The sequence below is a fragment of the Grampus griseus genome, assembly GCF_964374135.1.
Source record: "Grampus griseus genome assembly, chromosome: 6".
Taxonomy (NCBI): domain Eukaryota; kingdom Metazoa; phylum Chordata; class Mammalia; order Artiodactyla; family Delphinidae; genus Grampus; species Grampus griseus.
The window spans coordinates 81,841,693-81,860,037 of record NC_139000.1 but is presented as its reverse complement, the minus strand read 5'-3'; the positions used below and the strand labels follow the sequence as shown (position 1 = coordinate 81,860,037).

Below are 18,345 nucleotides of genomic sequence, written 5' to 3'. Positions count from 1 at the left end.
GTAAAACTACTGGAATACTTAAGGCCAGAGAAAACTAGAGCCAGAATTAAAGCACCAATTAGAAGGATGGACTGATATGGTAAAGTACTACACCCAGTCTTTAGTGACAGAATATGAAGAGAAAATAAGGTTTAATCCCAGCTTTCCAGCACTACTCAAAGAGATAGAGTACAGGAGAACATTTACAAGAAAGATAATGAAAGATAACATCCATTTAGATCTCTTGTAGTAAAAGAGCTATGCAAGTATATAGAAGTGGTTATTATCAGATGATATAGCAGCAAAATCTGGATTGTGCCTTGAACTCTGATTATCATCCTTCAAGCAATAATGACAAAAGATTTTCGAATATTTTTCTACTATATCCATATCATATTTTTATATATGTATTTATCTTACTTCCAGATATTTTCCTATTACATTATTTTAACTAAAAACACAGTGTCTTCATTTTATTATTTAAGTATTTGTTTAATGTTTTAAAATTCAAGATACTTTAATTTAGATTTTTTTAAAAACAAAAGAATAATAAAAATAATTTTACCTTTCAAATGTGACTTTTTAACAGCAAAGTGGGAAAGTGGGAAACAGTCTCCCTTCTGGTTTTTTTTTGTGGGGGTGGGAGGCCGGGGGGAACAAGCTCCCTAAAAAAGAAATCAGCACTTCCAACAAAACTAAAGGAAGAACTTACATGTACATCTAATTCAGAAAGGAGATAACTGGGACTTCCCTGGTGGTGCAGTGGTTAAGAATCCGCCTGCCAATGCAGGGCACACGGGTTCGAGCCCTGGGCCAGGAAGATCCCACATGCCGCGGAGCAACTAAGCCCATGTGCCACAACTACTGAGCCTGTGCTCTGGAGCCCACGAGCCACAACTACTGAGCCCATGTGCCACAACTACTGAAGCCCGCGCACCTAGAGCCCATGCTCCGCAACGAGAAGCCACCGCAATGAGAAGCTGTGCACCACGACGAAGAGTAGCCCCCGCTCACCGCAACTAGAGAAAGCCCGCGTGCAGCAACAAAGACCCAACGCAGCCAAAAATAAATAAAATAAAATAAATTTAAAAAAAAAAAAAAAAGGAAATAACTAAAGACATGTGTAAATACCTTATTTTAATCCAGAAAAAAAAATGAAATACTTACTGGATCTTCTTAATAATAATAGATTATCGTTGAAAATAAGGTTTTTAACTATTCAATATAATCTCTGAAATGGTATCTAGTTAAGATAATATTTGTTTTAAATATACCAAATATTTCCAATCAGCAAAACAAAAACCAGCAAAACAATTTGTATCTGAGTCTGACATTCTAATCCACTGAATTTACATTTTTTCCTAATAATATAAACAAATCTTTTGGGGTACTCTACATATTAGAAGTACTCAACTACCTACTTGTAATTGTTAACTTTCAACAGTATGATTCATCAGTAAACACCAATACAGTACTTTAGCAGTCACCTTATGTGAAATAACAAGTGGAAAACAAAATTTCTCAACAACAGTGGGTCATCAAATTGCTTCAGCAGTTACTATAAAAAATTTATTTAAAAAACTTACATACACAAACATAATTAAACATTTTAAAATTAGACTGAAATCAGTTATGAAACTTCCTTTTCCCCTTTTACAAAAAGGAAGTTGTGAAAAGTAAAAGGACAAATTTAATTCTAAATATTTCCTTGTTTTTTTAAATTGTTTGCTAGTAAATTATTTCTTTACTCGCCTCTTTAGGTTCTCAAGGTGTTCCACATTAACATCTTGTAATGCCAGTACCGTTCCCTTAGACAAGGAGGGATTCAATGAAATAGTCATTAGACAGCACAAATCTATTAGATCTCTCTGACATTTCTGCAAACCTTCCAGGAACTTTTGGTATTTACAAGGATCCTTTTTTAACTGTTTCATTTCTAGTACTGAAAACCCTATCAGACTAGTAAGTATTTCATCTACAAAGTCTACATCTAGATATGCAGTACCATCAGAAATTTTTGCTGTTATACTCCAAATGCCACCAGAACTTGAGAGATTTCCAGTTAAGGTTACAATAAATGCTTTGACTTTCACTGTTGTAACTTCCTTTGGTTTGCTGGCCATTAGAACAGACAAATAGATAAAAGGTGGAGAATATAAATCCATGGTGATAGAAAGGTTAGTGCTATTCTCTGATGATCTTGAAGAACAAGTCTGTAAGTGGTGCTCATTTTTATTAGAAATGTGTGAACAACTTTTTGGTACATAATTGACCAGCTCTCCGTTTAATATTTTATTATTTAAGGAATGTCCATCTGAACTGCTGGTTTGTTTTATTTTATTATATGTCTCTGAGTTGTTATCTTTATTTGTAAAATTATGGGGTAGGGGTACATTATGATTAACTGAAACAATACTACTGTTTTGGTCTCTAGCAGATGGACAACTAAAAGATTTGTCTTCATTAGTTATTTGCTCAGATAAATTTTTTTCATTCCAATTATTATTTTCATTTTTGCAAATCAAAGAAAAATTATTCAGAGTATTAGATCTATGTGAAAATCTCTCTATACTTTCATCTGCAGTTCTGTTCAAAGTCAGTGGCTGTAATTCTTTGGTCTCTGTTTGTTCTTTCTGGACAGCTTCTTCTAAAAGCAAGGCCTCCTCCAATGAAAAGTCATCTAATTCCTCATCAGTAAAAAGCATAGACTGGTTTTGTGGTTTCTCCTTTGATCTTGGAGAAATAACAAGTCCTGGTTCAAAATCTGACTGTCTGATGGGAACAGTATTTGAAGAACTACCTGTGCTGAAACAACTTCTTTCCAAAGAGGTGTTATTATTTGCTGCAAGCTCATCGTTTTCATCAAGACTTGCCAAGAGTTCTTCATCAGAAGGTCCTAACGCAGGATGTAGAACATCTGTAATTCTGGGGATGCTTTGGTTAGAATTATTTGGTATGACTGGAACTATAGGATCAGGTTCCCCAATTAATCTTGCAAGAACTTTTTCTTGGGCATATTCCTCTAAAAGAGCATCTACTTCTCCTCCCAACACCTTCACATTTTCTGGTTTCAATAAGAGAACACCAAGACGGAAAGAAATGTTTCCATAAATCAAAATTTTTGTACCTGGAGGAAGATCACTATGAAGAGCTGGAATAGACTGATATTCCATCCCCTGTATTTGTACAATTCCATCAGTAAGCTGTAGCATCAACATTCGTGAAGGCTTTGCTTCCCAAGGTTTTGGGGTTACTTGTGTTTCAGCTGTAATTAGGTCATTGGTTGTATTCTTTCCTCTCAACTTTTGTATCTGGGCATATGCAGGTTGACTTACATCAACCAATGAATTAATCTGCAGAGCAAAATATCCATTCAGTTCTCCTTTTGGAACTTCTAAAATGCCATCAGGTAAAAGACGATGCTCCAAATCTCTCAGATCAGTAAGGAGCCATTGCTCAAACACTTGTTTATTCATTTGTGCCTGACTCAAATTAACATTATCATTTTCTTCTTGGATCCAGTTAATACAAGCTTCCAGCCACATTAAAGGCACTTTAACATGCCATGTAGCTAAAAGCCAGGTTTCAACTCTTAATGTAATACTAGCTATACTCATTTCTTTTATATAAAAGAAATATTAGGCATCTATTACCTGAAAACAAAAAAAAAAAATTATGGTAATTCAGTACATCTAAATATAGTTTCTATAATTCTCTACAATGCACAAACAGGAGTAATCAAACTTTTAGATTTTTCTCTCTTCAGCACCTTTATAATTCTTTGACTTTCTACATGGCAAAACTTCAAATGCCACAAGTAATCAGATGGTAAAATAAGAAAAGCAAAAGGTTTGAGACAAGATATACCTAGGTTTGAAGGCTAGCTCTTCAAACTATAAGTTCTGTGATCTAGTATAAATTTCTTAACTTCTCTAACCTAATTTTTTCATCTGTAAAATGTCAGTACCACCTCCTATCTAACACAGTTGTTGTGAGGATTACATGATTAACATTTGTAAAGCATAATGTCAGACCTACGAAATACCTGTAGTAATTAGTAGTTATGTTAATATAATAATCAGATTCTAATCATTTAAAATTTAGCTAGGAAACAATATTTACTAAGGTCCTTTCTATATCTATAATTCATACTCTATTAAAACTTATACCATTGTATTCCATAAAATTATAACAAGTAACAATAGATTCTGAGCTGATGTAAAGCATCTTATTTGTTTGGCTAAATAATTCTCAACAGTCCTATCAGGTAAATATACTTCTGATTTTCTTAGTATGATAAAAAAGTAGCCAAAGACTAACCTTTTTTCACAAAAGTATATTTTTTCCTTCTACAGATGAAGATATCTAAGAGTTCAAATTTATAAAAGTTTTAACATGCCTGTAAGAAAACTTACCATTTGGAACAGAAGCACAGGATTTGAGGACGGGATTTGGAACTGGTTGTTCAGTGGAGTACTTGTAACCTCTATTGCTCAGAAATGGCCCTGAGAGCTAAGACAAGAAGCAGTAAGGGTTATAAGAGGAAGCTGCAGAAAGAATCACTAGCCTATTTTCATAAGTGCAAAGTTTGATGGTATGGTTTGAAGGTTCCTATTATCAATCAGGGTAGAGTAGAGGTAGTACAGAATAAAAACATGAGGTTTGGAATGAAATAAACAAAAGCAAGTTACCACGAGAAACTCAGACACTCTACCTTAGCTTGTTTCTTTCCCTTTATACTTACTTCATAGGGCTACTGTGAAAATTAAAGGATAGGAGAAGATGGCGGGCAGAGCACCAGCATAGGCACAAATCAGCTGACCCGAGGTGGCAATCCAATCATTTAGGCTGCTCACTTAGGCCCCAGCAATGGTTGCAGGCCAGAAGCAGGCCACCCAAAAGGCGTCCGAGGCCCGCAAGCAACCTGAGGCTGAAGCAGACCAAAGCAGCTGAAACTGAAATTGAACAGTACCAACTGCAGAGGGAGAAAGGTTCAAAGCCAGAGAAGCTGGAGCTCTGGGATTCCATGGCAGGGGCAGCACTGGGGTGGAAAAAGAGACCCAGGTGATGACCACTCTCCAGATCTACCTCTGGCAAAACAGGGATGAAAGTGTTAGATAACCTCTTGGCCTTTGTCTGCTACATCTAGCCAGAGATCCATGAAAACTACTGCATAAATGCATAGGGGAAGAAGCTCTGTTCCATGGACTGGCATTTTACATGCCTTCATGGAAAATGAAATTCTAACAAAGCTCAAGTTACATTCCTGTGAAAAGGCATTAAATTATCTCTGTATATTATATAGTAGGTCCTCTCACTTTTTGGAAAATAGCAAATCTAGCTCCCTTGTAAAAACTTAAAGCTTGGGGCTTCCCTGGTGGCGCAGTGGTTGAGAGTCTGCCTGCCAGTGCAGGGGACACGGGTTCGAGCCCTGGTCTGGGAGGATCCCACATGCCGTGGAGCGGCTGGCCCCGTGAGCCATAATTACTGAGCCTGCGCATCTGGAGCCTGTGCTCCGCAACAAGAGAGGCCGCGATAGTGAGAGGCCCGCGCACCGCGATGAGGAGTGCCCCCCACTTGCCGCAACTGGAGAAAGCCTCGCACAGAAACGAAGAGCCAACACAGCCATAAATAAATAAATAAAAATTAAAAAAAAAAAAATTCACACTGAGTTTTAAAAAAAAAAAAAAAAACTTAAAGCTTATCCAAAGATTTCATTTTTTTAACCTTGCATTTCTTAGAAAATGTAATAGGCATATGTTGTCTGGTTTCCCATATCTTTTAGCTAAAGCAACATATATATCAATACTGACTTCTTCTTTTGTAGATGTAGTTTTGTTTGTTTGGTTTTAATTTTTTAAGAAGAAAGGGATTAATTTTTTCCCCCTAAAGCTTTGTGAAGGTCAGGGGATTTATCTATCAAAAAATAGTAAATAGTTATTTGTAACCTGTACTAAGCAGCATCCAGCCTTAAAACAGTCTTTTCTGGCTAAAGGTTAGAACAATGAATACTAGTATAATTGTTTGGGCTGCTTTTAATATCTTTTAATAAAAATTACTAGAGGACAAGAATTTGTTACATGTTGTTATTTGGTGTACTGATAATCATTTAAAAGTAAAACCCGGGGCTCCCCTGGTGGCGCAGTGGTTGAGAGTCCGTCTGCCGATGCAGGGGAACACAGGTTCATGCCCCGGTCCAGGAAGATCCCACATGCCGCGGAGCGGCTGGGCCCGTGGGCCATGGCCGCTGTGCCTGCGTGTCCAGAGCCTGTGCTCCACAACGGGTGAGGCCACAGCAGTGAGAGGCCCACATACCGCAAAAAAATAAAAAATAAAAAAATAAAATAAATAAAAGTAAAACCCCCTTATCGTGTAAAAAATAAATAAATAAAAAAACAAATGAGAGCCAGTATATAATCTAGCGGTTCAGAGTGCAAGTGTGATGCCAAATTATCTTTCACTTACAAACTCTGTGACCCTAAACAAGTGGTCACATTATTAATTTAACAAATGGTTAAAATTTAAAGGAAGAGTTAGTTATTGTGAGGAATACAAGAATAACATTTTAAAGGAGGAATTAAGAAGGTCATAACTACCAAACTGATAAATCTTTACACTGAAGAAAATAATTGAGCGTACAGATATATAATTTTTAAATTACATGTGAAAAACAATGTAAAAATTCAAAGGTAGGATAGGTCCCTGCCCATAGTGATAGAAATAAACCATGCAGAGTCAAATCGGCATGTCTCTTTAACAAAGAAACCAACAATCTCTACATGAGTCCTCTGATTTATCAAATGGAAATATTTTCTACCTTCTGGCTAAAAAAAGCAAAACACAGTGTGCTTTTGTGTACAAAAGAAAGGAAAATAAGCACATTCTTATTTACTTTATACATAAAGGACCTCTAGAAGGATATACAAGAAACTAGATAAAACTTTAAATACATAGCTACACTCAATAACAAAGAGCAAAATCTTGTGGGCCAGGGCTTCCCTGGTGGCACAGTGGTTAAGACTCTGCCTGCCAATGCAGGGGACACAGGTTTGAGCGCTGGTCCAGGAAGATCCCACATGCCATGGAGCAACTAAGCCCGTGGGCCATGACTGCTGAGCCTGTGCTCTAGAGCCTGCGAGCCACAACTACTGAGCCCGTGTGCCACAACTACTGAAGCCCACGTGCCTAGAGCCCATGCTCCACAACAAGAGAAGCCACCGCAATGACAAGCCCGTGTACCTCAGCAAAGAGCAGCCCCCGCTCGCCGCAACTAGAGAAAAGCCCGCACACAACAACAAAGAACCAATGCAGCCAAAAATAAAAAATAAGTAATTAATTTTTAAAAAAGTCTTGTGGGCTAGGAACAGAGGAGAAACCTAAAGTTTTAGTGCTGATTTAAAGCCACCAGGAAAAGGAGACTTCAGGCTAAAGCTCCAAGGCTTTAAGTTTTAAGGGTCCAGTGTGCCAATTATAGGTCAGAAGACCAGAACAGACTACTTGCTAGAACTGGGCCAAAAAAATCTTCTACTCAATACCTACCTATGGCCTATGGAGGAAACAGAGATAACCTAAGAATGGAAATGAGGCCTACATAACTTGTATAGTACATATAGCATGGTCCAGAACTAGGCTATTCACATAAAAACCCAAGTCTCTAATGACACAGCTGATCTAGAGCTATGCCAGCCAGAGGGTCAGGTTGAAGCAACTCCAAAAAAACACAAAAGGGAAAAACACACATGGGAAAAACCTCTATCCAACATGAGCTCTCAAACCAAAATTATAACATATTTAAGGAAAATCACCACCATAAGCCACATCAGCAGACACAACTAACAGGAGAATTTATACCTAGAGAAATCTGTTTTTAAATGAAGAATCTTAAATATTTTTAAAATAATCTTAAATATTTTTAAAATGTCTTTGAGCATACTAAATACACTTTAAAAGTAGGACTAATCCTTAAAGAAGAATAGAAGATAATTAAACAGTAACAGGCATTTATGAAAAGTATCAATTGGACATCTTGGAAATGGGAAACAGCCTCAGAAATTTAAAACTCAGTAGATGGGATAAACAAAAGGCTAAAAACAAATGAAGAAAAAACTTACACTTTGGAAATTACATAGAACAGAGTATGAAAATTTAAGAAATTAAGCAAAGAAGGGAAAAAAAGGCTAAGTAGGGAAAACAGGCTTCTACACTGAAGTAATCAGTTTCAGAAGAAAATAGAAGAGGTGAAGGAAACAGTTTTGTTTTTTTTTAAGATAATGGTTAAAGGTGATCAAAAGGAACAAATTTCCAATTATAAGATAAACAAGTAATAGGGATGTAATGCACAACATGATGACTGTAGTTAACACTGCTGTTCGATATATACGAAAGTTGTTAAGAGATTAGATCCTAAGAGTTCTCATCACAAGGAGAATTTATTTTTTCTTTTTCTTTTTCTTTTTTTTTTGGCTGTGTTGGGTCTTTGTTGCTGCCCGCAGGCCTTCTCTAGTTGCAGTGAGCGGTGGCTGCTCTTCCTTGCAGTGCACGGGCTTCTCATCGCAGTGGCTTCTCTTGTTTCGGAGCACAGGCTCTGGGTGCGTGGGCTTCAGTAGTTGTGGCACATGGGCTCAGAAGTTGTGGCTCACGAGCTCTAGAGCGCAGGCTCAGTAGTTGTGGCACACGGGCTCAGTTGCTCCGTGGCATGTGGGATCTTCCCGGACCAGGGCTCGAACCCGTGTCCCCTGCATTGGCAGGTGGATTCTTAACCACTGCACCACTGGGGAAGCCCAATTACCTTTTTATCTATATGAGATGATGGATGTTAGCTTAATCTGTTGTGGTAATCTTTCACAGTATATGTAAATGCTATACACCTTAAACTTATATGGTGATGTATGCCAATTATTTCTCAATAAAACTAGAAAAAAAATATATAAATAAAAGTGAAATTTTTTCATAATAAAAAAATAAAGAATAATGGTTGAAATTTTTCTAAAATTCAAGAAAGATATGATTCTGTAGGGTGCAAAAGCTCAATACTGCTAAGCAACAAGTGTAAAAATCCACCTGTAAACATAGCATGGTAAACTGTAAAACATCAAGGACAAAGAAAAAAAATCTTTTTTTTTTTAAATTTTAAGATTCAACAAGCTGGATCTAAAATTTGAGGTAACAAAAATGTAGAAAATACAAAAAGAATTCAGAGGGAAGTTAAGGTATTATGTTTTGTCAAGGAGGATAATAGAGATTCTGATTATGTTTACTATTTTATAAGAAAAATATAAAAATTATGTGTTTAAGGGTAAAAATGAAAGATTGAAAAAACATTCTTATAATCCCCGCAAAACTCAGATAATAGATTTTTTAAAAGTCATAAAATTCTAAGAACAAAGAAAATGGGAGAAGAAACAATGGCAACAAATTTTGGAAACTGGAAAGCAAACAGATTAGTACATGATTTAGCAGACACTAGAAAGTTGAATTCTAAGGTGGCATTAAGAATGGCTGATATAAAAACCCAGAACCCACAAAAGGCAATACTAAGTATGCCTGGAAGTAAAGGGTACTCTAAAAACAAGATTGATTAGACGATTCTTTAAGACATTTAAGACTGTGGCATCCCTATCCCACATCAGGAAGATACATAATGTACACTTCAAAACTGTTAAGAGGGTAAATTTATGTTATATGTTTTTTACCATAATTTTTTAGAAAGAGAGAAAAATCAAGAGGGAAGTAGAGGAGGAAAAAAAGGAAAAAATAAAATTACCTCTATTTGCAGATGACATGAATGTTTATGAAAAAATGCCAAAGAATGTACAAAGAAGCTATATCACCTGATAAATGAGTTAGCAAGATGCAAGTGTCTTTTTTGTGCTCTATTTAGTGCCACATTTTCACACTTTTGTGCTTTTTGTTGATGATTTCACTATTTAAAACAGCCCCGTAGCATACTTCTGAAGTGCTGTCTAGTGTTCCAAAGCATAAGAAAACTGTGTGAGATGTGTCATATGTAAAATCTGTGTGTTAGATTAAGCTTCATTCAGGCATTAGTTATAGTGCCACTGGTCGTAAGTTCAGTTAATGAATCAACAACATATAGTGAATGAAGTGTCTTTAAACAGAAACACAAATAAAACAAGGTTATGTACTAAGCAGTTGGTGAAAATGTCATGACCAGAGGCTCACAGGAACCTAACCTTGTCTTTCTCCTAGGAACAATAGTTCAGTATTCCCTAATTCAGTGTTCACAGGGACTTTATATAGAACATAACTACCAGGAATAATGAGACTTGACTGTACGAGCAATGAACAAAGAGTACAATTTACAGTAGCCCTCAAAACTTAAATCTAACAAAATATGTGCAGGATGTATATGCTGAAAACTACAAACTACTGTTGAAAGAAATCAAAGACAACCTAGACAAATGAAGAGATATGCTGTGTTGAAGACTCTATGATCAAGTTTCAATTCTCCCCAAACAGATATATAGATTCAATGCAATTCCATTCAAAATCCCAGCATTTTTTTTTTTTTTAAAGAATGACAAGCTGATTCTAAGATTTACATGAGAAGGCAAAGAAACTAGAATAACCAAGGTAATTTCAGAAAAAAAAAAAGTTGGAGACTCACACTGAGTTCAAGACTTAGTATAAACTACAGTAATCAAGACAGTGAAGTATTGGCAAAAGGATTAACATATCAGTCAATGGGAAAAGAAGACAGCCTAGAAAACAGACCCATTCATATATAGTCAATGCAAAGGCATTTCAAAGGAAACAGGATAGTCTTTTGAACAAATGATGCTAAAACAACTGAACATCCATATGCAAAACTATGAACCTCAACCAATACCTCAAATCATATATAAAAGTTAAATGGACCACAAACCTAAATGTGAAAACTAAAACTATAAAACATCTATGAGAAAAGTTAGGAGAAAAAAAAACCAAGCTCATAGATAAGAGAGAACAGATTGGTAGCCGCAAGAGGTAAGGGGTGGGGGTGGGCAAAATGGGTGCATGGGGTCACAAGGTACAAACTTCCAGTTATAAAATCAGTAAGTCATGGAAATGTAATGTACAGCATGGTCACTGTAGTTAAAATACTATATTGCATATCTAAAAGTTGCTAAGAGAGTAGATCTTAAAAGTTCTCATCACAAGAAAAAAAATTTTTTTGTAACTAAGTGGTGATGGATGTTAACTGGATTTACTGTGGTGATCATTTTGCAACGTATACAAATATCAAATTATTATGTTGTATACCTGAAACTAAAAGGTTATATGTCAATTATACCTCAATTTTTTTTAAAGGGGAAGAAAAGTTAGAAGAAAAATCTTTGTGATCTTGGTTTCTTAACAGTGTTCTTAGATACAACACCAGAAGCATAATCCATAAAAGAAAGAAATTAATAAACTGAGCTTCACCAAAATTTTAAAATTCTGCTCTGTGAAAGACACTGTTAAGAGTATAAAGACAAGCCAAACACACACAAAGACAAGCCACAGACTGGGAGAAATACATAATTGACAAAAGACTTATATCCAGACTATATAAAGAATTCTAAAATTCAATAGGAAGACAAACTAATTTTAAAAGGAACAAAAGATTTGAATAGACATTTCACCAAAAGATATGCAGATAACGAGTAAGACATTAAGGAAATGCAAAATTGAAATCACAGTGTGATATTACGCATCTATTAGCATAGCTAAAATAAAAAATAACTGACAATACCAACTACTGGAATTCTCATACATTGCTGGTGGGAAAGCAAAATGACACAGCCACTTTAAAAAACAGTTTAGCAGTTTCTTAGGAAGAAAAACAGTTTAGCATTTTCTTACAAAGTTAAACTCACCATACAACCCAGCATTACTAGGTATTTACTCAAGAGAAATGAAAACGTATACTCATTAAAAATCTCTATGTGAACATTTATAGCAGCTTTTTTCATAATCACCAAAAAACTAGAAACAACCCACATGTCCTTCAAGTGGTGAATGGATTAACAAATTGTTGTACATCATTACAATGGAATACTATTCAGTAATAAAAAGGAATAAACTAATAGATGCAATAACATGGATGAATACTGCTACAGATGGTATCACTCAGAAAATTCATATGTTGAAATCTTAATGCCCAATGTGATGGCATTAGGAGGTGGGGCCTTTGTGAAGTGTTTACATTATGAGAATGAAGCCCTCATGGGACTTCCCTGGCAGTCCAGTGGTTAAGACTCTGCTTCCACTACAGGGAGCACGGGTTCGATCCCTGGTTGAGGAACTAAGATCCCACATGCCATGCAGCATGGCCAAAATAAATCAATAAATCAATAAATAAAAATAAAGTCAGAATTTTGAAAAGATATTAATTAAAAAAAAAACTTACAACCCAATAACAAAAAAATAAATAAACAGTAGAGACGTCTCCACACAGCTACTTACCCCTTCTGCCATGGGAGGTTACTGTAAAAAGACTGTCATCTAAGAATCAAAGAAGCATGTTCTCATCAGACACCCACTAAATCTGCCATCACCTTGACCTTGGACTTCCCAGTCTCCAAAGAAATAAATCTCTGTTGTTTATCAACCACCCAGTTTATGCTATTTTGTCACAATAGCCCAAATAGACTAAGACAAATGTTAAATGCAGCGAGCTAAGTAAAAGAAGCCAGACAAACACTGTATAAGTCCAAGATGGTATTATGGAAAAGGCAACACTATAGAAACAGGTGGCAGCGATGATGTGACTAATGTTTGTCAAAACTCATAGAACTATATACAAAAAAGAACATGAATTTTACTGAATGTAAATTATATCCTCAATAAAAATACTGAAGACAAACACCAAAAGGATAGATATTTAATAACTAATTTTCAAACTTGCTGAGGAAAACACAGAATAAAGAAAACAATCCAAAAGAAGGCACAAAAGGAACTGGCAAGCACTATAAATAGAAAGAATAAACAAGGTGGTAGAAATAAGTCTAAATATATCAGCAATCATAATGAACATAGATTAACTCACCTGTTAAAAGATACTCTCAAATTGAAAAAACCAAGTTCAGCTGCATGCTTAAAAGATGACCCTAAAACAAAATAACATCGAAGCATGAAATTAATTAAAATAAGGCATGTTAAAATCCCCAAGCATGATATTATGAGGCCACAGCTGAGTGACATCTTATCCTCAAGACAGAGATCTGTACTTCTATAACCTAAGATTCCCAAGTGCTACTTTATCGCATCTGTTGTCATTTTTTTAACCTCAAAAATTAAGCTAGATCCAAGGCTCTTAGGTGTGCTCATTCAATAGTAAGTTACCTTACTTTCTCCACTAAAATTTAAACACCACAGCACTGGCAAATGGGCCTAGTCTAATTGGCAGAGGTGTTGTAGTAATGAGATGACAGTCATTAAGTAAACTGAAATCAAGACAGTGTACTTTCAGTAGAGTTATAATTATTTAAATGAATTATCAAGTATAAATGCCACAATTAATTAAGTTGTTTGCAGAATGTTTTGTACTATAAATTATTCAGTGTATACAGTATATATCCCTAAATTATTATATGCAGCCATTTAACACAAATGCTATTTTCTACCTGAACCTGTTAAACAGTAGGAGTTAATACTGTTAGTACTTCTAGGAGGATGAAGGAACCAATAAAAAAGAAAGACTGATTGATTGTGAACTGAAAAGGTCAAGGCTGGATAGAAAATGAAAGAAAGGAATTTCAGTGGTGTTAATTCTATATCCCAGCAGTACAGCTGTTTAAACAGAGAACTGAAGAAAAAGGTTTAATAAAAATTAAAACCTCTTATTTGTAAGATTTTAAACTTTTTCAAAATACATACTTTTACATCTGTAATATTATCTAAACCTCAAAATAGTCATTTATGATAGAAAGGGTAGGGATTGTCATCTATTTGGGTGAGAATGAAACAGGCATGAAGATTAAGACATACAGATCATACATGGTAGCAGACGCAGAATGAAATTCTGCTAACCTCCATTTCTATATCATTTTCTAGACCCTGTTCGACTTAAAAGAGAAAGTAAAGCCAGTCTCTCATTTACATTTACCCACTTGCATATAAACTATAAAACTCATTCATAAATGGCCATTCTATAAGAGCACTACACTATTACAATGAACAGACTTTTCTCAGATCTCATTTAAACGACAAGCTCACCTAGTATATTCTAAATTATTTCCTTTACAAAGTCAAATCAAAGAAACACCTACTGCATCTATCTTTGTAACAGCTTCAAAACAGTGTTATCATTAAGTACTTTTCCTTTTGCTATAACTCTACTAAAATATGACATAAAAGTTTTTTTAAATTTTTAAATATTACAAACTGATATTTTAAGGCTTATGTATTCATTTATTTTATTTTTTTAATTTTGTAGTTATCTCAAACACGCACTTCCTTGTTTGTGTTGTTGCATTCGGCAAGTGACAAAACTCCTTTCAGATGATAGTTGGGACAAATTCTGAGAAACAGTGCTCAATGAACCACAGTGAAATTGTTCTATAAACACGTGGCAGTTCTAATTAATAATTTTCTCCAAATACTACCTTCTAGGATTTAAATTTCCACTTCCAGAGCTACATGATATACTACAATTTTATAATAATGTTATAACTAAATGCACATTTGCTACATAGAATTCTTCATTTAACAGCAAAGTAAGTAAAGTGGAGGGCATATTGATCTGAAACATGGTTTACTCCCCACAACTGCATGTTAAAAACAATTTCAATAAGAAGATGTTTTTATATATAATAGGATTTTTTTTTCCTACAGGTAAAAAAGAAAAGCTTATTAAATTTTTTAATTAAATGGAAAAAGTATTATCATGTGGGATTACAAAGTTTAGACTGGGTTTCAATAACCGAGCCCTTTAATAATTTAGTAAATTGTATTACTTGCATCTACTCCTTCAAGAGAATTCCTAAGGTTTTTGTTCCTCCCTTTCTTGAGAAACTGAGTAACCACAGTCACCGCAGGTAGAAGCAACTCAGAGGGGAGGTGTTAGCTACAGCAGCACAACTTCTCATCTGCTCATACATAAAGAACAGCCCCTGATCCTCAAGAACATCACTGTCCAAGAAAAAAATATGAAAAAGTATACGTTGTTGAAATTGTACATTAAGAAGTGTTCACACCGTATGATTTCAAAACTTAATCTTAAGAAAATAATCAGAAATGAGGACAAAGATTTTATGTGCCAGAGTGTTTATCACTGTGCTTTTACACTTCGGAAAAAAACCAGAACAATCTAAATGTTCAACAACAGTAAAAAAAAAATTTTTTTAATTAAATATATTACATTGGATCCATGAAATAGTCTTCTGAAAAAACATTTTTAAGTACTATTTAATGACATGAAAATATGTTCATATTTTTATTCTGTTAGGAGAAAAGGTCAGATGTAAAACTACATACATCTTAATCTCCATTAATTTTATAATCATGAAAAAAATGTTTTTTAAAAATTGATTTACATCTTGTGCTTGCTAAACTTGGCTGACCACACTAATCTACATTCTAGATCTTGACTGCAGGAACTAAGCAGAAGAGAATAGAGTAAGAAAATTCTATCATTTGCCACTAAGACTTAGGCAAATTTGATTTATGTTACTTTTCAGTCAGCCTCACATATTTCAATTTTTTAAAAAATAGAAAAAGAGGCAGAAGTATTGATACCATCCTTTTGGACACTGTATGCGGCATTCAATCAATAGCTAAGACTTAAAAGCACTAACAAATACTCAAGTTATAACCAGTCCATGTTTCCACTGTCTTCATCTAAAAAATACAGGTGAGTCTGTGTTTTAACTCCTTGGGGATGACTTTAAGGTAACCCCAGAATTTTGAGAAGGCACTCTGAAAATTATGGGAAAAAAATTTGTATTTAATGACTGAAATCAGAAAGAAGTAATTAGTGGAGCTGTTTGTGGATCCTCCATAACCTAATGTAAGGAAAAGACAGACAGAGAATAGGTTTAGGAGTCTGAATCCCATTTCTGCTATGTGACCTTAGACATGTTCCTTAACTTTTTCTTAACCACAATTTACTAGCTGAACTGTAATAAGCATTAAACTGCCAGCACAAGGTCTGGCACAAACTCAGAAAATAGTACTTATAAAATTTTAAGTAATCATCCAGCTCGCTGGTGTACAATCTCAATTATATTAGTTTATCTAAAGCAAATCCCACAAGCTAAGTAATACTAGCTCTAAATTCATCAGGAATCCAAATAATCATACAATTATTTACTCAACACAGGAGCCACAATGTATCAACCAAGTTGGTAAGTTCTTGAATGAGCACAGATGTAACAGTTTGGCTGAAAACAATAGAGAATGAAAGGATGGTGAAAAGACAGACTTTCCTCAAGAGAGCAAGTCCCTGAATGAAAATGGTGGAAAAAACAGACTTTCTTGTTATTTAAACAGTAAACCTATAAAGCAAATTAAAACAGGTAAGGAAGAAAACAAGTAGAAAAAGAAAAAAGCAAAAAAACAACAACAACAACAACAACAAAATAAAAAACCTGACAATGGCATCTAGAAAAGAGAAATAAGACCTTTCAGCAATTAGGGTCCAGTCAGAAGACAGTGAAACTGGGAATAAGTTCTTAAGATAAAGCTGCTTACTTTGCATTCCTGCTCATCAATCATCACTGTTTATCAAGGCAGAAAATGATGGTTGCAACAGAAATACTAGCTTGAAAGAAAACATCATTAGTACAGTACCCCTATATGTGCCTATCTGTGTTAGTGAAGTGTCCCAGGTTTTAAATGACAGATTCAATTAAATGCTGCAAATCCTGACTGGCAGATTAAATCTCTACAATCCAAGTATCGCCAGCCCCTTCATACACTCAATTTTCTTGGCTGAACATTAAATAAAAATCCAAACTATGTATCGTAAAACCAAACACAAGTTAAGTTTTACCTCCCAACAAGGCTATGATATTCTTCATGGTGGGGCCATTAAAAAATTATATTACCACTCAAAGAGCCTTTTAAAAACTCCACAATCCCAGACAGTATGCTCTAACAGTATTTGTTAACTATCCTCCCAGCCAGTAAATGTTGGTGGTTCATGAAGTTCTCCGTTCCTCCTAAAGAGTTCTCTTCCTGATTAAGCAAGTAAAAGATAAAAGATGGTGGAAATCAGACATTTTTTTAAAATGCTGGTTACATCTAATTTGCAAAGTATTCAAGAGGAAAATCAAGTTACAGCGGAATGAATCAGCACAAATTCATAATTACAAAAAAAAAAAGTGTATTCTAACGGTGGGCTTACATCCCATGTAAATTATAACATTTTTATGCTTGAACACAAGTTTGGGGTTGTGGGTGAGAGCTGGAGAGCTGAGTCAGGTTGTGGATACTGGGTACTAGTTACTGGCAATTTCCCAGGTTTGTCACCGATTCAGCGTGACCTTAAGTGCCTTAACAGAAGAAACCATCAAAGCCTGACACAGGGGCCTTAGAAGTAACCGCACACAAAGCAAGTATAAACTGAACACGCTAGAACGGTAACATATCTGAGAGCGAGGGTTTTAGTCTGTTTTAATCACTGCCGAATACCTTGACACACGGTGGGCGCTTTAAAGAGGTGAACGAACGCAAAGCGGATGTCTACAACGCATTTTGCGATTTGCATTCATTGTAGGACATGAAAGCAATACTTCCAGAAATTTTTCACACGTAGCGGCAGCACCGACACTACAAAATACTCGTATCGCAGGTCCCATTAACAAAAAAGAAAGAAAGACAAAGAAAGGAAAAACGAAAGGTTTCGTCAGAACGGAGAGCCCTGTAAAGACCCCGGGAGTACAGGCTCAGCGCCGGAAGCAAAGGGACTGAGTTCTCCCGGACTCCGAGGCTCGCCCGCCACAGCCCAGCGGGACGGCCAACAATTCCCGGAACCCCGAGCCGCCAGCGGACAGCGGGCCGCGACCCTCCGGCTGCGCCCCCGGCCCAGGCCACGCCTGAGGGGCGCCGCGGCCCGTTACACACAACTCGCCCCGCAGCCCGGGCGAGAGGAGAGCACGGGGGAAGAAAGGAGACGCGAATGCGGGCTGTGGAAACGGGGACATTCGCCTGGGCCTAACACCGACCTGGACGTCCCGCCTTCCCCTCGCGCAACACTGCTTCCTGGGCCTCGCGACTGTGAGAACGGGAACCACCACGGCGCGCGCCCTAATCCTTTTTTGCTCCTTCCCGCCCGTTTTGCCGCGCACTCAAGCCCCTCCTCCAAACCCTGAAGACTCCTCAGGGCCCCGAAGACGCCCCTTCACCCGCCCCCTCCCTGTGCGCGTGAACTGGACAGCCTTT

At 36.2% G+C, this 18,345-nt stretch overlaps 1 protein-coding gene across 1 annotated transcript; it reads right to left on the bottom strand.

Annotated features, from left to right (window-relative positions):
• Positions 1-1,288: 1,288 nt before the first annotated feature.
• RMI1 (RecQ mediated genome instability 1) lies at positions 1,289-18,285 on the bottom strand. The gene is made up of 4 exons (XM_082656177.1): positions 18,129-18,285; positions 13,010-13,070; positions 4,395-4,491; positions 1,289-3,632 (listed from the first exon to the last, which is right to left on the bottom strand). The coding sequence occupies exon 4, from the start codon at positions 3,594-3,596 to the stop codon at positions 1,716-1,718; it is 1,881 nt and encodes a 626-aa protein (XP_082512303.1). The 5' UTR covers positions 3,597-3,632; positions 4,395-4,491; positions 13,010-13,070; positions 18,129-18,285; the 3' UTR covers positions 1,289-1,715.
• Positions 18,286-18,345: the final 60 nt, after the last annotated feature.

Coding starts and splice junctions, on each gene's coding strand:
- RMI1 (XM_082656177.1), bottom strand. CDS start 3,596: ATGAGTATAGCTAGTATTACATTAAGAGTTGAAACCTGGCTTTTAGCT.